At 50.1% G+C, this 22197-nt stretch overlaps 1 protein-coding gene across 1 annotated transcript in view; it reads left to right on the plus strand.

Annotated features, from left to right (window-relative positions):
• Window positions 1–9871: 9871 nt before the first annotated feature.
• Window positions 9872–22197, plus strand: part of LOC145349792 (insulin-like growth factor-binding protein 5) — a 29086-nt gene continuing 16760 nt past the window's right edge. The window contains 2 exon segments of the mRNA XM_080198336.1: window positions 9872–10327; window positions 10330–10446. Coding sequence (XP_080054462.1) covers window positions 10105–10327; window positions 10330–10446 — 340 coding nt within the window. The 5' untranslated portion in view covers window positions 9872–10104.

The raw sequence follows: 22197 nt of genomic DNA on the forward strand, positions 1-22197 counted from the left end.
TTCCCGCTCAGAAAGGACAGCAGGACTAGGGGGCACAGCCTCAAGATAAGCAGGGGGCAGTTTAGAACGGAGTTGAGGAGGAACTTCTTCACTCAAAGGGTGGTGTATCTCTGGAATTCTCTGCCCATTGAAGTGGTGGAGGCTGCCTCGCTAAATATATTTAAGACACGGGTAGATAGGTTTTTGGTAGGCAAGGGGATTAAGGGTTATGGGGAGAAAGCGGGAAAGTAGAACTGATCCACTTCAGATCAGCCATGATCTTATTGAATGGCGGGGCAGGCTTGAAGGGCTAGATGGCCTACTCCTGCTCCTATTTCTTATGTTCTTATGTTCTCTGTCAGGCTTGCTTATCTCCTGCCTCCCTCTGACATTCGGGGAAATAAGGTCAAAGCGGGTTCTCGGTCATTGACCCATCACCAATTCAGCCAGCCTGACTCCGGGTGGGTGGGGGGAGGTGGGGGGGTGGAGAGCGCTGGTATGATAGGAGAGCGGAGAGTGGGTTAATGAGATAGCCAGTGCGCTGGTGGATTGTTTCCACTTCGATACTTTAAAAGTTTGCATGGCACTTTCTGCTGAACCATTGGAAGAACGTGGACACAGGTGTGTGCAGGATGGTACAGGGCTGTGTGCAGGGTGGTACGGGGCTGTGTGCAGGGTGGTACGGGGCTGTGTGCAGTGTGGTACGGGGCTGTGTGCAGGATGGTACAGGGCTGTGTGCAGTGTGGTACGGGGCTGTGTGCAGGATGGTACGGGGCTGTGTGCAGGATGGTACAGGGCTGTGTGCAGTTTGGTACGGGGCTGTGTGCAGTTTGGTACGGGGCTGTGTGCAGGGTGGTACAGGGCTGTGTGCAGGGTGGTTTGGGGCTGTGTGCAGGGTGGTACAGGGCTGTGTGCAGGGTGGTTTGGGGCTGTGTGCAGTGTGGTACAGGGCTGTGTGCAGTGTGGTACGGGGCTGTGTAGAGGGTGGTACAGGGCTGTGTGCAGGGTGGTTTGGGGCTGTGTGCAGTGTGGTACAGGGCTGTGTGCAGTGTGGTACGGGGCTGTGTAGAGGGTGGTACAGGGCTGTGTGCAGGGTGGTTTGGGGCTGTGTGCAGTGTGGTACGGGGCTGTGTAGAGGGTGGTACAGGGCTGTGTGCAGTGTGGTGCAGGGCTGTGTGCAGGGTGGTACGGGGCTGTGTGCAGTGTGGTGCAGGGCTGTGTGCAGGGTGGTACGGGGCTGTGTGCAGTGTGGTACGGGGATGTGTGCAGTGTGGTACGGGGATGTGTGCAGGGTGGTACGGGGCTGTGTGCAGGGTGGTACGGGGCTGTGTGCAGGGTGGTACGGGGCTGTGTGCAGTGTGGTACAGGGCTGTGTGCAGTTTGGTACGGGGCTGTGTGCAGGGTGGTACGGGGCTGTGTGCAGTGTGGTACGGGGCTGTGTGCAGGATGGTACGGGGATGTGTGCAGGGTGGTACGGGGCTGTGTGCAGGGTGGTACGGGGCTGTGTGCAGGATGGTACGGGGATGTGTGCAGGGTGGTACGGGGCTGTGTGCAGGGTGGTACGGGGCTGTGTGCAGTGTGGTACAGGGCTGTGTGCAGTGTGGTACAGGGCTGTGTGCAGGATGGTACGGGGCTGTGTGCAGGGTGGTACGGGGCTGTGTGCAGTGTGGTACGGGGATGTGTGCAGTGTGGTACGGGGATGTGTGCAGGGTGGTACGGGGCTGTGTGCAGGGTGGTACGGGGCTGTGTGCAGGATGGTACGGGGCTGTGTGCAGGGTGGTACGGGGCTGTGTGCAGGGTGGTACGGGGCTGTGTGCAGGGTGGTACGGGGCTGTGTGCAGGGTGGTACGGGGCTGTGTGCAGTGTGGTACAGGGCTGTGTGCAGTGTGGTACAGGGCTGTGTGCAGGATGGTACGGGGCTGTGTGCAGGGTGGTACGGGGCTGTGTGCAGGGTGGTACGGGGCTGTGTGCAGGATGGTACGGGGCTGTGTGCAGGGTGGTACAGGGCTGTGTGCAGGGTGGTACGGGGCTGTGTGCAGGGTGGTACGGGGCTGTGTGCAGTGTGGTACGGGGCTGTGTGCAGTGTGGTACAGGGCTGTGTGCAGGATGGTACGGGGCTGTGTGCAGGGTGGTACGGGGATGTGTGCAGGGTGGTACGGGGCTGTGTGCAGGGTGGTACGGGGCTGTGTGCAGGATGGTACGGGGCTGTGTGCAGGGTGGTACGGGGCTGTGTGCAGGGTGGTACGGGGCTGTGTGCAGGGTGGTACGGGGCTGTGTGCAGGGTGGTACGGGGCTGTGTGCAGGGTGGTACGGGGCTGTGTGCAGGGTTGTACAGGGCTGTGTAGAGGGTGGTACAGGGCTGTGTGCAGGGTGGTACAGGGCTGTGTAGAGGGTGGTACAGGGCTGTGTGCAGGGTGGTACAGGGCTGTGTAGAGGGTGGTACAGGGCTGTGTGCAGGGTGGTACAGGGCTGTGTGCAGGGTGGTACAGGGCTGTGTGCAGGGTGGTACAGGGCTGTGTGCAGGGTGGTATGGGGCTGTGTGCAGTGTGTATGGGTTTGTGTGCAGGATGGTATGGGGCTGTGTGGATGTTTTAGATGCTGTTCATTCTGACAAACTGCTGAAAGTCTTTGGCTGTGAAAGTGGTGGTGTTACAGAAACGCTTACCTCTGGACAACCATGTCATTGACACAGCTTGTCTACAGTGGCTGATGAGGTCAGGGATTGCATGACTTGAATATTCAGCCACTTTGAGTGGGTATCCACGCGGATCAGTGACATCATTCCCAGCGAAACCAATGTGGAGCCTCAGTCCCGGGACAGCTGGACCATTCCCCGGAGTTTATGTTTGCTGTGGGCAGCCGGGTCTCCTGTGTAGACAATGTTGGTGATGAGTTGTCCACGTCTCCAATCTCCTCGTCAATTCCTGCCATTAAATTTGATCTTGGCCAATATCTCCACCCTGATTTGGACAAGGTGGCTCTGTGCAGCTCCCGGAGGAGGGGCTCTTTCCCAGGGGGGAGGGGTGGGTACGATTATTCAGCTCCCCCACAAAAACACCATGTCTTCACAGCTCCTTTCATCCTTACACAACAAACAGGACTGCATTTACTCAGACTTGACAAAAGGGAGTCGGTCAAAACCATTCTCATCACTTTCAAAAGTTTTCATAGAATAGAACATTACAGCACAGTACAGGCCCTTCGGCCCTCAATGTTGTGCCGAGCTATGTCCAATCGCAAGATCAAGCTATCCCACTCCCTATCATTCTGGTGTGCTCCATGTGCCTATCCAATAACCGCTTGAAAATTCCTAATGTGTCCGACTCCACTATCACAGCAGGCAGTGTATTCCACACCCCAACCACTCTCTGAGTAAAGAATCTACCTCGGACATCCCTCCTATATCTCCCACCATGAACCTTATAGTTATGCCCCCTAATAACAGCTACGTCCACCCGAGGAAATAGTCTCTGCACGTCCACTCCATCAATCCTCCTCATCATCTTATAAACCTCTATTAAGTCGCCTCTCATCCTCCTCTGCTCTAAAGAGAAAAGCCCCAGCTCCCTCAATCTTTCCTCATAAGACCTACCCTCCAAACCAGGCAGCATCCCGGTAAATCTCCTCTGCACTCTCTCCATTGCTTCCACATCCTTCTTATAGTGAGGTGACCAGAACTGAACACAATATTCCAAATGTGGTCTCACCAAGGTCCGGTATAGTTGCAGCATAACCCCACGGCTCTTAAACTCAAACCCCCTGTTAATAAAAACTAACACACTATAAGCCTTCTTCATGGCTCTATCCACTTGAGTGGCAACCTTCAGAGATCTGTGGATATGAACCCCAAGATCTCTCTGTTTCTCCACATTCCTCAGAACCCTGCCATTAACCCTATAATCCGCATTCAAGTTTGTCCTACCAAAATGAATCACCTCACACTTATCAGGGTTAAACTCCATCTGCCACTTTTTGGCCCAGCTCTGCATCCTATCAATGTCTCTTTGCAGCCTGCAAGAGCCCTCCTACTCATCCACTACTCCACCAATCTTGGTGTCATCAGCAAATTTACTGACCCACCCTTCAGCCCCCTCTTCCAAGTCATTGATAAAAATCATAAATAGCAGAGGACCCAGCACTGATCCCTGTGGTACACCGCTGGTAACTGGTCTCCAGTCTGAAAATTCTCCCTCGACCACCACCCTCTGCCTTCTATGATACAGCCAGTTACTTATCCAATCGGACAAATTTCCTTCTATCCCACACATCCTTACTTTCTTCATGAGCCCACCATGGGGAACCTTATCAAACACCTTACTAAAATCCATGTCTACCACATCAACTGCTCTACCTTCATCTACACACTTAGTTACCTCCTCAAAGAATTCAATCAAAGTTGTGAGGCAGGACTTACCCCTCACGAAACCGTGCTGACTATCCCAGATTAAACTGCATCTTTCCAAATGGTCATAAATCCTATCCCTCGGGACCTTTTCCATTAACTTACCGACCACTGAAGTAAGACTAACGGGACTATAATTACCAGGGTCATTCCTATTTCCTTTCTTGTAGAATAAACAACATTCACCACTCTCCAGTCCTCTGGCACTATCCCCAGTGAGGACCCAAAGATCAAAGCTAAAGGCTCTGCAATCTCATCCCTTGCCTCCCAAAGTATCCTAGGATGTATCCCATCTGACCCAGGGGACTTATCCACCCTCAGGTTTTTCAAAATTGCTAATACATCTTCCCTCAGAACATCTACCTCCTCCATCCTATCAGCCTGTATCACCCACTCATCCTCAAAAACATGGCCCCTCTCCTTAGTGAACACTGAAGAAAATTATTCATTCATCACCTCATCTATCTCTTCTGACTCCATGCACAAGTTCCCACTACTATCCTTGACTGGCCCTAACCTCACCCTGGTCATTCTTTTATTTCTCACTTAAGAGTAAAAAGCCTTAGGGTTTTCCTTGATCCGACCCGCCAAGGACTTCTCATGCCCCCTCCTAGCTCTCCTAAGCCCTTTCTTTAACTCATTCCTAGCTACCTTGTAACACTCAAGCGACCCAACTGAACCTTGTTTTCTCATCCTTACATACGCTTCCTTTTTCCTCTTGACAAGACATTCAACCTCCTTTGTGAACCATGGTTCCCTCACTTGGCCATTTCCTCCCTGCCTGTCAGGGACACACCTATCAAGAACACGCAGTATTTGTTCCTTGAAAAAGCTCCACTTTTCATTTGAAAGTTCCGGCTCCCTCTCAACCCAAGTCTTCATTCTTCTTTTATCATTACTTTTTTAGAGTAGTAACTCCCTTTAAGATTATGAGATTTCCTCACTTTGTGTGAGCATCTCAGTTACTGCTGCCCACCACGTGCGAGTTCCCCACAGCCTGGAAATTTACCCAGGCTCAAAACGATAAGTTAATGTTTTCTTTCAGCCTCCTGAATGGTTTTTGGGAACGATGTTTTCTTGCTGCATTGATTCTTTCCTCGGCTTATTTTAAGTGTCGATGCGCTGTGATTTTTACCATCTTGATGTCGAGGCTTTCGTTGAAAACAAAGCTCCACAAACCAGTTGCAAACCTTTCTGATTGTCTCCAGTTTGACCTTGTTATTTTTTTTCAATGTTTAGACGGGTTTTACCAACAAGACAAAAGGTGAAGAGTTATCGTACTGTGGGTTTTGAACCAACTCAACGCAGATTTATTTGAGCTGTTGCCAGATCGAAGCCCATGCGGAAGAGAAATAAAAACCATGATTGCCTCTGGTGATGCCACAGCACATCATGTGACCAATCACATACTTTACAACATGTCACAGGGTTGAGAGGAACGATATCTGGAACATATTGCCCGCATCCTGATCTGAAACCATTTGTATCAAGAAAGCTTGAGTTGACCGTCCAGTGTGGGTGTTTATTGTGGAGAATCCGAGTTATCATTCCTCCCAGTCTGTGTGGAAGAATTCTGGAGCAACTGAATGAAGGCCATCCTGGTATAGTGAAGGAATTTGCGCATAATTATTTTTGGTGGCCGGGTCTGGACACTCAGATTGAAGAAAAAGTAGGACATAAGAACTAGGAGCAGGAGTCGGCCATCTGGCCCCTCGAGCCTGCTCCGCCATTCAATAAGATCATGGCTGATCTTTTCATGGACTCAGCTCCACTTACCCACCCACTCACCATAACCCTTAATTCCTTTACTGTTCAAAAATTTATCTCTCCTTGCCTTAAAAACATTCAATGAAGTAGCCTCAACTGGGCAGGGAATTACACAGATTCACAACCTTTTGTGTGAAGAAGTTCCTCCTCAACTCAGTCCTAAATCTGTTTCCCCTTATTTTGAGGCTATGCCTCCTAGTTCTAGTTTCACCTGCCAGTGGACACAGCTTCCCTGCTTCTTTCTTATCCATTCCCTTCTTAATCTTTTATGTTTCCATAAGATCTCCCCTCATTCTTCCGAATTCCAGTGAGTGTAGCCCCAGTCTACTCTGTCTCTCCTCATAAGCCAACCCTCTCAACTCCAGAATCAACCTAGTGAATCTCCTCTGCACTCCCTCCAGTGCCAGTATATCCTTTCTCAAGTAAGGAGACCAAAACTATACATAGTAACTCTAGGTGTGGCCTCACCAGCACCTTATACAGCTGCAATTTCATTTCACTGTTTTTAAACTCCATCCTTCTAGCAATGAAGGACAACATTTCATTTGCCTTCTTAATTACCTGCTGTACCTGCAAACCAACTCCTGGTGATTCTTACACAAGGACACCCAGGTCCCTCTGCACAGCAGCATGCTGCAATTTTTACCATTTAAATAATAGTCCATGTTGCTGTTATTCTGACCAAAATGGATAACCTCACAGAAGTTGTTGCCATGAGATTGAATAATCTGAACAAACTATTGAAAAACTTGACAAAATGTTTGCAGGATTTGGTAATTGTTAGCGATAATCGTTCACAGTTCACTTCACAAGAGTTTGAGAATTATATCAAAATAATTGGTTCTCAGCAAATAAAATCCACACCTTACCATCCATCAACCAGTGGATTCGCTGGGGATCATGTCTTTGCTACTGTACCACGTGAGAATGATGCAGGATTAGTTCCAAGAGAAGATGTGCCAACTGAAGTTTCAAATCATAATTCCAGGGCCAAGGTTAGCAAGATTCTAGGATGTCATATACAACCAAAGGGGAATAGATTTCCTCCTGATCAACTTCTTTACTGTCTGTGTATAATGATTGAAGTCGCTCAGAACTGTGTCTGGAGTATTATTGATCCTATATACAGCAGCACAATTTATTGTCATGACCTCTGAAGTAAAGGGGGAAGGGATTTTATATATTTAAGTGGTTGCATGATTGCTTTCAGAGCTGATGGCATGATTTAATAGTGATATCATCGTGGGTTTTCACCACCTTCCGTCTTAGCTTCATTTGCTGTTCTGTGCAGAGAACATCTCTTTCAATAGAACTGTTGTTATTTTGAAACTCTGTGTACAAACAACATCTTTCTCTTTTTGTTTAAAATCCACAACCCCTGACATAGTCAGGACATTACAAAAAGTTCAGAGAAAGAATGAGCTGTTGCTTAGCAACCAAGGGTCACTTTCAGGTAGGAAGTATTTTTGGGTTTAGTTTTGGGTAAACCCATAGCAGCTGGAGTTGACAATGAGAGAGAAAGTGGCTCTCACTACCCTGCAAGAAGCAGGAAAATCATACAACAGAGTATAGAAAAGAAACAAGTCCCAGCGACTACAGGGGAGCAGAGCAGGAACTGGAATTTGAGCAGGATACTGTTCACTAAAGTTAAAGACAGAATTGGAAAGAATTGGCCTGAGAAAAGCCCAATATCTGAAGTAATTTAAAAGTTGATGTCCTTATTCCAGTCTTTGCAGTGATATTATTCGATCAGGGACTTAATCCCTGAGAGAGACAGAGAGAGAGAAAGAGAGAGGCAGGGGGAGACAGAGAGAGAGAGGAAAAACTAGAATGTTCCTAGCAAAGGAATACTGAAATTTCACTCCAGGATAAATGAGGGAACTGGTGTTTGGAAGCAGAGGATGTGGGCGAGATCCTAAATGAATACTTTGTGTCTGTATTCACCAAGGAGAAATACGTGGAGGAGAGTGAGATTAGTGTGCAACATGCTAATATGAAAGGGCAGTTTGAGATCAAGAAAGAAGTGGTGTTGGGTCTCTTGAGGAGCATTAAGGTGGATAAATCCCCAAGGCCTGATGGGATCTACTCAAGGTCATTGAGGGAGGCAAGAAAGGAGATTGCTGGAGCCGTGATAAAGATCTTTGTATCCTCGCTGGCTACTGGAAAAGTCCCAGAGGACTGGTGAGTAGCTAATGTTCCTCTGTTCAAGAAAGGAAAAAGGGATAATCCAGGAAATTATAAACTGTGAGTCTCTCATCGGTGGTTGGGAAGCTTTTGGAGAGGATTCTTAGGTCTAGGATTTACACTTTGGAAAAGCATGGCCTAATTAGGGAAAAGTCAGCATAGACTCTGTGTGGAGCACATCATGTCCTTACAAACTTGACTTTTATCCAGGAGATGATGAAGGTGATCGATGAGGGTGGAGCACTGATGTTGTCTACATGGATTTTCAAGGAGCACTTTCTGTTTGTTCTCTATTTCTGTCTCTCTTTTTGTCTCAATGTCACTCTCTCTCTACACTACCTCTGTGTCCCTCTCTCTCTCTGTCCCTGTCTCTCTCTCTCTACCACACTCTGTTTCCTCTCTCTCTGTCTCTCTACCTCATTCTCTGACTCTGTCTCTCTCTCTCTCTCCCTCTGTCCTCTCTCTCAACCTGTGTGTGTCTCTCTCTATACCACATTCTCTGTCTCACTCCCTCCCTCTCCCTGTTTCTTTCTCCTCTCCTCTCTCTCCCTCTGTCTCTCTCTCTCTCCCTCTGTCTCTCTCTCTATCTCTCTCTGTGTCTCTCTCTCTACCACATTTTATCTCTCTCCCTCCCTCTCTCTCTCTTTCTGCCTTTGTACCACACACACTCTCTCTCTCCTCTCTCCCTCACATTCTCTCCCTCTCCCTCTGTCTCTCTTTCTCTCCATCTCTCTCTCTCTCCCTCTGTCTCTCTATCTGTGGGTGTCTCTCTCTCTACCACACTTTCTCCTCTCTCCCTCCCTCTCTCTCTGTCTCTCTCTCTCTCTGTCTCTCTCCCTCTCTCTCTCTCTGCCTCTGTCTCTCTACCACACTCTCTCTCCCCTCTCGTTCTTCTCCTCTGTCTCTCTCTCTCCAGCTCTCTCTCTCTCCTCTTTCTCTGTTTCTCCCTCTCTCTCTACACTCTCTATCTCACTGTGTGTGTCTCTCTGTTTCTCCTTCTCTCTCTGTCTCTCTCTCTGTCTCTCTACCACTCTCTCTCTCTATCTCACTGTGTGTCTCTCTCTCTGTCTCTTCCTCTCTCTTTCCCCTCTCTCTCTCCACACTCTCTCCCTCTCTGTCTCTCTCTATCTATCTCACTGTGTGTGTGTGTGTGTGTCTCTCTCTCTCTGTCTCTCCCTCTCTCCTTGTCTCTATCTCTCTCTCTCTCTCCCTCTCTCTCTGTCTCTCCCTCTCTCTCACTCTCACTCTCTCTCTCATACTCCTGCTCTGTGTTTCTCTCTGGCGCACAGACTGGGAGAGTGAGACTGGGCTGAAATCTGTACAGTAATACTTTGCTTCACATTTCCGAATGGGTGTCAGTTTTCCTATCGCGGCTCACTGAATATTGGCTGTTTCACAGCTGGGAGCTGCATTTGCAAATGCTCTTCCTTTGCCCTGACCCTGGGAGGAGTGATTTATTCAGATCTTGGGGCAGTGCGAGGATATCTATTTAAAAAGGGCAGCCTGGGGTGAGAGCAGCTTCAGATAGTGGAGTGGGACACAGGCGCTGTGTCTCTCTCTCTCTCTCTCTGACTGTCCGGGATCAGCAGACTTCACAATTCTCTGGAAGGAAAGTTGTTTTATTCAGTGCAATCTTGCAAAGAAAAGTCTTTTTAAAAATAAAAGAAAAATTAAAGCAGGAGTTTGAAAACGTCTTTGGAAAGTTTTGGGAACTTTGTGAAAGTTTGGAGCAGGTTTGTTTTGAACTGCAGCGAGCAGCCTTGCCCCTGGACATGTTGGGCTGTTTGAAAGTTGTCTTTGCTTTGTGTGTGAGTTACTGGAGCCGCTCGCAAGCTCTGGGGCCGATGGTAAATTGTCAGCCCTGTGACCAGAAGTCCTGGTCGCTGTGCCAGGCTCACCCTGTGGGCTGTGAGCTGGTTAAGGAGCCAGGCTGTGGCTGCTGTCTAACCTGTGCCCTGGCAGAGGGGCAGAGCTGCGGCGTTTACACCGAGATCTGCGGCGTGGGCTGAAGTGTCTGCCTGAACCCCAGGAGGAAAAACCTCTCCACGCCTTACTGCATGGACGCGGAACCTGCAGGTCCGCCAAGAGCTACAGACAGAGCCAGGAGCAGACAGGTGAGTGAGAGAGATAGGGAGGGGGGGAGAGGGAATGAGGGAGGGAGAGAGGGAGAGGGGGATGAGGGAGAGGGAGAGAGAGGGAGGGAGAGAATAAGGGAGAGAGGGAGAGGGAGATAGGGAGTGTGAGAGAGAGGGAGGGAGAGAGGGAGAGGGGATGAGGGAGAGGGAGAGAGGGAGATAGAGAGAGAGGGAGAGGGAGATAGGGAGTGTGAGAGAGAGGGAGGGAGAGAGGAGAGGGGATGAGGGAGAGGGAGAGAGAGGGAGGGAGAGAATGAGGGAGAGAGGGAGAGGGAGATAGGGAGTGTGAGAGAGAGGGAGGGAGGAGGAGAGGGAGGGAGAGAGAGGGAGGGAGGGAATGAGGGAGAGAGGGAGATAGAGAGAGAGGGAGAGGGAATGAGGGAGAGGGAATGAGAGAGAGGGAGGGAGAGGGAGAGAGAGGGAGGGAATGAGGGAGAGAGGGACAGGGAGATAGAGAGGGAGAGGGAATAAGAGGGAGGGAGAGAGGGAGAGGGAGGGAATGAGGGCGAGAGGGAGAGGGAGGGAGGGAGAGGGAATGAGGGGGAGAGAGGGAGGGAATGAGGGAGGGAGAGGAAGAGAGAGAGAGGGAAAGGGAGAGAGAGGGAGAAGGAGAGGGAGGGTGAGTGAATGAAGGACAGGTGTGAGGGAGGGAAGGAGAGAGGGAGAGGGAGGGAGGGAATGAGGGAGGGAGGAAATGAGAGAAAGAGGGAGGGAGAGTGTGGAGGGAGGGAGGGAGAGGGAGATAGGGTGTGAGGGAGGGAGAATAAGGTGGAGAGGGAGGGAGAGTGAAGGGAGGGAGAATGAATGAGGGAGGAGAGGGAGGGAAGGAGGAATGGAATGAGGTGGAGAGGGAGGGAGGGAGGGAAGCAGATGAGTGACAGTGAGTGAAGTTCAGGCACTCAGAACATTTTCTATCATTCCTCCGGGAGAGAAAACTGAACAACTTCCCTCTGGCACAGGGAGTGGAACAGGCCTGGGAATTCAAACCTGGGGGGAGACTGGGGGGAGAGAGAGGGGGGTGGGGGGGGGGGGAGAGAGAGAGAGGATGAGACAGAGAGATACCCAGATAGAGACACACAGGACCATATCTCATTCAATATTCTCTCGAGAGAGACACAGAGAAAGAGAGAGACAGAGAGAGAGAGAGAGATACACAGTCATACAGATAGAGAGACTGAGTTAGGAATTGGGAACAGAAATGAGACAGGATTGAGCCAAAGGGAGGGAGGGAGTGAGACAGGGAGTGAGAACAGAGAGAGAGAGAGAAATGCAGACACATACAGACACACACTCAGACACACACACACATGCACACAGGGACACACACAGGGACAATTACATAGATAGAAACACTCTGTTTGTTATAATTGAATGATTTTTGCGTCTCTGGGTTTAATCCTACACCTCATGCCAGCCAAGGATGCGGGGCCACTGTCCCTGTCCCTGTCCCTGTCCCTGTCCCTGTCCCTGTCTCTGCCCCTGTCCCTGTCCCTGTCTCTGCCCCTGTCCCTGTCCCTGTCCCTGTCCCTGTCCCTGTCCCTGTCTCTGTCTCTGTCCCTGTCCCTGTCCCTGTCTCTGCAGCTACAATTCTGTTGGGTGAATGAGTGATCAGATGCTGCACTGAGAGGGGAAGAGAGAGAGACACACAGACAGTGAGGGAGAGGGAGACACAGATAGTGAGGGAGAGGGAGACACAGACAGTGACGGAGAGGGAGGCACAGATAGTGAGGGAGAGAGACACACAGACAGTGACGGAGAGGGAGACACAGATAGTGAGGGAGAGAGACACACAGACAGTGACGGAGAGGGAGACACAGATAGCGAGGGAGAGAGACACACAGACAGTGACGGAGAGGGAGACACAGACAGTGAGGGAGAGGGAGACACAGATAGTGAGGGAGAGAGACACACAGACAGTGACGGAGAGGGAGACACAGATAGTGAGGGAGAGACACAGACAGTGACGGAGAGGGAGACACAGACAGTGAGGGAGAGGGAGACACAGATAGTGAGGGAGAGAGACACACAGACAGTGATGGAGAGGGAGACACAGACAGTGAGGGAGAGGGAGACACAGATAGCGAGGGAGAGAGGCACACAGACAGTGACGGAGAGGGAGACACAGATAGTGAGGGAGAGAGAGACACAGATAGTCAGGGAGAGAGACACACAGATAGTGAGGGAGAGAGACACAGATAGTGAGGGAGAGAGACACACAGATAGTGAGGGAGAGGGAGACACAGACAGTGAGGGAGAGGGAGACACAGATAGTGAGGGAGAGAGACACACAGACAGTGACGGAGAGGGAGACACAGACAGTGAGGGAGAGGGAGACACAGATAGTGAGGGAGAGAGACACACAGACAGTGACGGAGAGGGAGACACAGATAGTGAGGGAGAGAGAGACACAGACAGTGACGGAGAGGGAGACACAGACAGTGAGGGAGAGGGAGACACAGATAGTGAGGGAGAGAGGCACACAGACAGTGACGGAGAGGGAGACACAGATAGTGAGGGACAGGAAGACACAGATAGTGAGGGAGAGAGAGACACAGATAGGGAGAGAGAGGGAGACACAGATAGGGAGAGAGAGAGAGAGACAGACAGTGAGGGAGAGGGAGACACAGACAGTGAGGGAGAGGGAGACACAGACAATGAGGGAGAGGGAGACACAGACAATGAGGGAGACACATGTGAATGACGGGGAGTCTGCTGTCTGTGCCAGGTGTTAAATTGGACCCTGCCTGGGGTCAGAGTTCCGCTAACTCGAGTTTGTGATATCAGTGAGCTGTGAGTAAATCAGTTCTCATGTTCAGAGCTGTGGGACATTGGCTGTGTCTGTAGCTGTTCCAGCTGTGGTTCTACCCTCAGCTGTTTCATACCCTCTCCAGATGTGCATTAAGTCCTGACAGATGTTTCTGTCTCATCCCCAGCTGTTGGGGAGTACTCCAGCTGTTGAAGGGAGTTGGTCCATCTGATTTAGAAAGGGCCACACGCAGTATTCCCAGAAATACCAATTCTGGGATCGGCTTCCTGATTGAAGCTGTGATTCCAGGGAGCAGTGGCTTAGGAGGACTTTAGGGACCAGGACCCCAATGGGAAACCAAAGGCAGGGCAACAAGATAACCCCTGTAAACAGCTCGGGCGATGATGTGAATCTGAGGGAACCCCTGCCGATGGTGTAACTCTGGGGGACTGCCGCACTGTCAGAGGGTCAGTACTGAGGGAGTGCCGCACTGTCAGAGGGTCAGTACTGAGGGAGTGCCGCACTGTCAGAGGGTCAGTACTGAGGGAGTGCCGCACTGTCAGAGGGTCGGTGCTGAGGGAGTGCCGCACTGTCAGAGGGTCGGTACTGAGGGAGTGCCGCACTGTCAGAGGGTCAGTGCTGAGGGAGTGCCGCACTGTCAGAGGGTCAGTACTGAGGGAGTGCCGCACTGTCAGAGGGTCAGTGCTGAGGGAGTGCCGCACTGTCAGAGGGTCAGTGCTGAGGGAGTGCCGCACTGTCAGAGGGTCAGTGCTGAGGGAGTGCCGCGCTGTCAGAGGGTCAGTGCTGAGGGAGTGCCGCACTGTCAGAGGGTCGGTGCTGAGGGAGTGCCGCACTGTCAGAGGGTCGGTGCTGAGGGAGTGCCGCACTGTCAGAGGGTCGGTGCTGAGGGAGCGCCGCACTGTCAGAGGGTCGGTACTGAGGGAGCGCCGCACTGTCAGAGGGTCGGTACTGAGGGAGTGCCGCACTGTCAGAGGGTCCGTACTGAGGGAGCGCCGCACTGTCAGAGGGTCAGTACTGAGGGAGCGCCGCACTGTCAGAGGGTCAGTACTGAGGCAGCGCCGCACTGTCAGAGGGTCAGTACTGAGGGAGCGCCGCACTGTCAGAGGGTCAGTACTGAGGGAGTGCCGCACTGTCAGAAGGTCGGTACTGAGGGAGCGCCGCACTGTCAGAGGGTCGGTACTGAGGGAGCGCCGCACTGTCAGAGGGTCGGTACTGAGGGAGTGCCGCACTGTCAGAGGGTCCGTACTGAGGGAGCGCCGCACTGTCAGAGGGTCAGTACTGAGGGAGCGCCGCAGTGTCAGAGGGTCAGTACTGAGGCAGCGCCGCACTGTCAGAGGGTCAGTACTGAGGGAGTGCCGCACTGTCAGAGGGTCAGTACTGAGGGAGCGCCGCACTGTCAGAGGGTCAGTACTGAGGGAGCGCCGCACTGTCAGAGGGTCAGTACTGAGGGAGCGCCGCACTGTCAGAGGGTCAGTACTGAGGGAGCGCCGCACTGTCAGAGGGTCAGTACTGAGGGAGCGCCGCACTGTCAGAGGGTCAGTACTGAGGGAGCGCCGCACTGTCAGAGGGTCAGTACTGAGGCAGCGCCGCACTGTCAGAGGGTCAGTACTGAGGGAGCGCCGCACTGTCAGAGGGTCAGTACTGAGGGAGCGCCGCACTGTCAGAGGGTCAGTACTGAGGGAGTGCCGCACTGTCAGAGGGTCAGTACTGAGGGAGCGCCGCACTGTCAGAAGGTCAGTACTGAGGGAGTGCCGTACTGTCAGAGGGTCAGTACTGAGGGAGCGCCGCACTGTCAGAGGGTCAGTACTGAGGGAGTGCCGCACTGTCAGAGGGTCAGTACTGAGGGAGCGCCGCACTGTCAGAGGGTCAGTACTGAGGGAGCGCCGCACTGTCAGAGGGTCAGTACTGAGGGAGTGCCGCACTGTCAGAGGGTCAGTACTGAGGGAGTGCCGCACTGTCAGAGGGTCAGTACTGAGGGAGTGCCGCACTGTCAGAGGGTCAGTGCTGAGGGAGCACCGCACTGTCAGAGGGTCAGTACTGAGGGAGTGCCGCACTCTATGATGATGAGACGGAGCCAATTGTTAAATGAAAGCGTCACCGGAGAAGCTGAAAACTTCCAAAAGGTTATGAGCCCCTGCCCCCAACGTCCCCTCCTCAAGCCCGCCATCCCCCCACATCCCGCCAACCCTCGCCCCCAATATCCCCAACCCCCAGCCATGTACCTACCTGGTGCTGGCCCTCGGATACTGCAGGTTGCAATGTTTTTGCTTGGTGGGGTTGCAAAGGGACATTGCACTGACTCCACTCACACAATGAGTTTGTTAACTTGGCTTCATGCTAGACTAACCTGTCTATTCCTGAGCTGTAATCTGGCAGTGTTCCCTTTCCGCTCCTTCCCTCGTGGCCCCTGCAGTATCAGGTCGCACTGGCTGTGATTCCTCCCATCATCCAATGGCCAAGCTCTCTCACTGCAGAAAGACCACTAACATTTTAGGAAAGATTAATCCCTGTTTTTTCTATGAAAAGCTTGATGACCTCTTTGAGTCATAGAGGTTTACAGCAAGGAAACAGACCTTTTGGCCCAACTTGTCCACGCTGGTCCCAATTGCCCGCATTTGGCCCATATCCCTCTATACCCGTCTTATCCTTGTAACTGTGTAAACACTTTTTAAAAGACAAAATTGTACCCGCCTCTACTACTACCTCTGGCAGCTTGTTCCAGACACTCACCACCCTCTGTGTGAAAAAATTGCTCCTTTGGACACTTTTGTATCTCTCCCCTCTCACCTTAAACCTCTGCCCTCTAGTCTTAGACTCCTCTACCTTTGGGAAAAGATATTGACTATCTCGCTGATCTGTGTCCCTCATTATTTTATAGACCTCTATAAGATCACCCCTCAGCCTCCTATGCGCCAGAGGAAAAGTCCCAGTCTATCCAGCCTCTCCTTATAACTCATTGTTCAGAGTGAGCTGTATCAGGAATTCACCATGTTTCTGTTCAGTGTTTATCAACCAGTCAGGTAAAGGGAGAGTAAAATCACCAACAAGAACCCAGCAGCTCAAAGGCATGTGGACAGAGTGAATTCTGCCTTTGCTTTCATCAGCTGCTTGAATATTTGGAAAATAAATGAACATAAAACATTGCTGTGCAAACTTGAGAAATCCAGAATGCACAAAAAAAATTGAGGATCCCTCACTGTGTAACTGTACAGAGTCACTGTTTACTCAGGGTAAGGATCACTCACTGTGTAACTGTACAGAGTCACTGTTTATTCAGGGTAAGGGTCACTCACTGTGTAACTGTACAGAGTCACTGTTTATTCAGGGTAAGGGTCACTCACTGTGTAACTGTACAGAGTCACTGTTTATTCAGGGTAAGGGTCACTCACTGTGTAACTGTACAGAGTCACTGTTTATTCAGGGTAAGGGTCACTCACTGTGTAACTGTACAGAGTCATTGTTTATTCAGCAGGGTAAGGATCACTCACTGTGTAACTGTACAGAGTCACTTTATTCAGGGTAAGGATCACTCACTGTGTAACTGTACAGAGTCGCTGTTTATTCAGGGTGAGGGTCACTCACTGTGTAACTGTACAGAGTCACTGTTTATTCAGGGTAAGGGTCACTCACTGTGTAACTGTACAGAGTCATTGTTTATTCAGCAGGGTAAGGATCATTCACTGTGTAACTGTACAGAGTCACTTTATTCAGGGTAAGGATCACTCACTGTGTAACTGTACAGAGTCACTGTTTATTCAGGGTAAGGGTCACTCACTGTATAACTGTACAGAATCACTGTTTATTCAGCAGGGTAAGGGTCACTCACTGTGTAACTGTACAGAGTCACTGTTTATTCAGGGTAAGGATCCCTCACTGTGTAACTGTACAGAGTCACTGTTTATTCAGGGTGAGGGTCACTCACTGTGTAACTGTACAGAGTCACTGTTTATTCAGGGTAAGGGTCACTCACTGTGTAACTGTACAGAGTCACTGTTTATTCAGGGTAAGGATCACTCACTGTGTAACTGTACAGAGTCACTGTTTATTCAGGGTAAGGGTCACTCACTGTGTAACTGTACAGAGTCACTGTTTATTCAGGGTAAGGATCACTCACTGTGTAACTGTACAGAGTCACTGTTTATTCAGGGTAAGGGTCACTCACTGTGTAACTGTACAGAGTCATTGTTTATTCAGCAGGGTAAGGATCACTCACTGTGTAACTGTACAGAGTCACTTTATTCAGGGTAAGGATCACTCACTGTGTAACTGTACAGAGTCGCTGTTTATTCAGGGTGAGGGTCACTCACTGTGTAACTGTACAGAGTCACTGTTTATTCAGGGTAAGGGTCACTCACTGTGTAACTGTACAGAGTCATTGTTTATTCAGCAGGGTAAGGATCATTCACTGTGTAACTGTACAGAGTCACTTTATTCAGGGTAAGGATCACTCACTGTGTAACTGTACAGAGTCACTGTTTATTCAGGGTAAGGGTCACTCACTGTATAACTGTACAGAATCACTGTTTATTCAGCAGGGTAAGGGTCACTCACTGTGTAACTGTACAGAGTCACTGTTTATTCAGGGTAAGGATCCCTCACTGTGTAACTGTACAGAGTCACTGTGTATTCAGGGTAAGGATCATAAGCATAAGATGGGAACAGAAACTGTCAGGTTTGGGCACAAATGAAAAGTGGAGCTCGTTCAATGAACAAATACTGCGTGTCCTTGATAGGTATGTCCCTGACAGGCAGGGAGGAAATGGCCGAGTGAGGGAACCATGGTTCACAAAGGAGGTTGAGTGTTTTGTCAAGAGGGAAAAGAAAGTGTATGTAAGGATGAAAAAACAAGGTTCCGTTGGGTCACTTGAGCGTTACAACGTAGCTAGGAATGAGTTAAAGAAAGGGCTTAGGAGAGCTGGGGGAGCGTGAGAAGTCCTCGGCAGGTTGGATCAAGGAAAACCCCAAAGCTTTTTACCCTTATGTGAGAAATAAAAGAATGACCAGGGTCAAGGATAGTAGTGGGAACTTGTGCATGGAGTCAAAAGAAACAGGTGAGGTGTTGAATGAATACTTTACTTCAGTGTTCACTAAGGAGAGGGGCCATGTTTTTGAGGATGAGAGTGTGATAGGCTGGGGGAGGTAGATGTTCTGAGGGAAGATGTATTGGCAATTTTGAAAAACCTGAGGGTCGATAAGTCCCCTGGGCCAGATGGGATATATCCTAGGATACTTTGGGAGGCAAGGGATGAGATTGCGGAGCCTTTAGCTTTGATCTTTGGGTCCTCACTGTCCACAGGGATAGTGCCAGAGGACTGGAGAGTGGCAAATGTTGTTCCTCTCTTCAAGAAAGGAAATAGGAATGACCCTGGTAATTATAGGTCAGTTAGTCTTACTTCGGTGGTTGGTAAGTTAATGGAAAAGGTCCTGAGAGATAGGATTTATTTATTTTATTTGGAAAGATGTGGTTTAATCAGGGATAGTCAGCACAGTTTCATGAGGCCTAAGTCTTGCCTCACAAATTTGATTGAATTCTTTGAGGAGGTAACTAAGTGTGTAGATGAAGGTAGAACAGTTGATGTTGTATATATGGATTTTAGTAAGGCATTTGATAAGGTTCCCCATGGTAGGCTCATGAAGAAAGTAAGGATGTGTGGGATAGAAGGAAATTTGGCCGATTGGATAAGTAACTGGCTGTATCATAGAAGACAGAGGGTGGTGGTAGAGGGAAAATTTTCAGACTGGAGGCCAGTTACCAGCGGTGTACCACAGGGGTCAGTGCTGGGTCCTCTGCTATTTGTGATTTTTATCCTTCTGCTCTTCAACACAGCTAAGAGTCCTACCCTTGATATTATACTCCTGCATCCCGTTGGTCCTGCCAAAATGGACCACTACACATTTATCTGCGTTGAAGTCCATCTGCCACTTCTCCGCCCAGTCTCGCATCCTATCTATGTCCCGCTGCAACTTCTGACATCCCTCCAGACCATCCACAACACCACCAGCCTTCGTATCGTCAGCGAACTTACTTACCCATCCCTCCACTTCCTCATCCAGGTCATTTATGAAAATGACAAACAGCAAGGGTCCTAGAACAGATCCCTGGGGCACTCCACTGGTGACCAACCTCCATGCAGAAAAAGATCCATCCACAACCACTCTCTGCTTTCTGCAGGCAAGCCAGTTCTGGATCCACAAGGCCAAAGCCCCTTGGATCCCATGCCCTCTCACCTTCTCAAGAAGTCTTGCATGGGGGACCTTATCAAATGCCTTGCTGAAGTCCATGTAAACAAGGTACCTCACAAGAGGTTATTGCAGAAGGTAAGGGGGCATGGAGTTGGGGGTAGGGTGTTAGCGTGGATAGAGGATTGGTTGTCAAATAGGAGGCAGAGAGTGGGGGTCAATGGGTGCTATTCGGATTGGCGGTTGGTGACTAGTGGAGTGCCCCAGGGGTCGGTGCTGGGGCCTCAGCTATTTACCATTTATATAGATGATCTGGAGGAGGGAACCGAGTGTATGGTGTCGAAATTTGCTGATGACACCAAGATTGGTGGAACGGCAAATTGCGCGGAGGGTGTGGAGAGTCTACAGAAGGATCTAGATAGGCTGGGCGAATGGGCCAGGAAATGGCAAATGGAATTTAATGTTGGCAAGTGCGAGGTGGTCCACTTTGGTAGGAATAATGGTAGGAAGGACTATTACTTACATGGCGAAAAACTGCAGCAGGCGACGGTGCAGAGGGACCTCGGGGTCCTTGTGCATGAGTCGCAAAAACCCAGCTTGCAGGTGCAGCAGGTGGTCAGGAAGGCGAATGGGATGCTGGCCTTCATAGCGAGGGGGATTGAATATAAAAGTAGGGAGGTCTTGCTGCAGCTGTATAGGGCATTGGTGAGGCCGCAGCTGGAGTACTGTGTGCAGTTTTGGTCGCCGCACTTACGCAAGGATATTTTGGCCTTGGAGGGAGTGCAGAGGAGGTTTACTAGGCTGATTGCGGAGTTGAGGGGGTTGAACTATGAAGAGAGGCTGAATAAACTAGGCTTGTACTCGTTAGAGTTTAGAAGAATGAGGGGAGATCTCATTGAGACATATAAGATGATGAATGGGATGGATAGGATAGAGGTGGAGAGACTCTTCCTGCTCAGAAAGGACAGTAGAACTAGGGGGCACAGCCTCAAGATAAAGGGGGGGCGGTTTAGAACAGAGTTGAGGAGGAACTTCTTCACTCAAAGGGTGGTGAATCTCTGGAATTCTCTGCCCGTTGAAGTGGTGGAGGCTGCCTCGCTAAATATTTTTAAGACGCGGGTTGATGGGTTTTTGATAAGCGAGGGGATTAAGGGTTATGGGGAGAGGGCGGGAATGTGGAACTGAACCACGACAGATCAGCCATGATCTTATTGAATGGCGGGGCAGGCTCGAAGGGCTAGATGGCCTACTCCTGCTCCTATTTCTTATGTTCTTATGTTCTTAAACCACGTCTACCGCTCTTCCTTCGTCAATGTGTTCAGTCACATTTTCAAAGAACTCAACTAGGCTCGTAAGGCACGACCTGCCCTTGGCAAAGCCGTGCTGACTATTTCTGATCATTCTAAACTTCTCCAAATGCTCATAAATATTGTCCCTCAGAATCCTCTCCAACAACTTACCAACCATTGAGGTCAGACTCACCGGTTGGTAATTTCCCAGGCTATCCCTGTTCCCTTTCTTGAAAATTGGAACCACATCCGCAATCCTTCAATCCTCCGGAACCTCTCCCGTCTCCATCGACGATACAAAGATCATCACCAGGGGCTCTGCAATCACCTCCCTCACCTCCCACAGTAACCTGGGGTACATCCCATCCGGTCCCGGTGACTTGTCTATCTTGATAGAATTTAAAAGTTCCAACACATCCTCTCTCTTAATATCCACATACTCAATCTTTTCAGTCTGCCGCAAACCTGTAGTACAACCTCCCAGATCACTTTCCACCGTGAATACTGAGGCAAAGTACTCATTAAGCACCTCTGCCATTTCTTCTGGTTCCACACAGACCTTTCCCCCTTCACCTTTTATAGGTCCTATCCCTTCTCTTCTCATCCTTTTACTCTTCACATATTTGTAGAACGCCTTGGGATTCTCCTTAATCTTATCTGCCAAGGCCTTCTCATGACCCCTTCTGGCTCTCCTAATTTCCTTTTTAAGCTCCTTTCTACAAGCCTTATACTCCTCTAGATTCTTAACATCTCTTCGCTCTCTGAACCTTTTATACACCTTTCTTTTCTTCCTGACCAGGTTCACCACAACCTTCGTGCACTACAGCTTCCGTGACCTACCAAAACCTCCTTGTCTCATCGGAACGTTATCGTGCAGAGCTCCAGTCAAACATTCCTTGAATATCCGCCACCTTCCTTCAGTACTTTTCCCCAAGAACGCTTCCTTCCAGTTTATTTGTCCAATTATCTGCCTGATATCATCATATTTCCCCTTACTCCAGACAAACACCTTCCTAGCCTGCCTGATCCTATCTCTTTCCAATGCAATTGTGAAGGAGATAGAATTATGATCTCCATCCCCGAGATGCTCTCCTACCAAAAGATCCGACACCTGTCCTGGTTCATTAGCCAGCACCAGGTCAAGTACAGCCTCTCCCCTCGTAGGCTTATCCACGTACTGTGTCAGGAAACCCTCCTGAACACACCTAACAAACTCCTCCCCATCCAAACCCCTTACCTTAGGGATATTCCAGTCGATGTTTGGGAAATTGAAGTCTCCCATCACGACAACTCAGTTATTACTACATTTCTCTAGAATCTGTTTCCCTATCTGCACCTCAACTTCCCTGTTACTATTGGGCGGCCTATAGAATACACCCAGCAAAGTTTTCGACCCTTTGCTGTTCCTAACTTCCACCCACAGAGACTCCGTAGACAGTCCCTCCACGGCATCCTCCTTCTCTACAGCCGTGACACTGTCCCTGATCAACAGTG

Source organism: Carcharhinus amblyrhynchos, chromosome 11 (assembly GCF_965287045.1).
Source record: "Carcharhinus amblyrhynchos chromosome 11, sCarAmb.v2.hapA, whole genome shotgun sequence".
Taxonomy (NCBI): domain Eukaryota; kingdom Metazoa; phylum Chordata; class Chondrichthyes; order Carcharhiniformes; family Carcharhinidae; genus Carcharhinus; species Carcharhinus amblyrhynchos.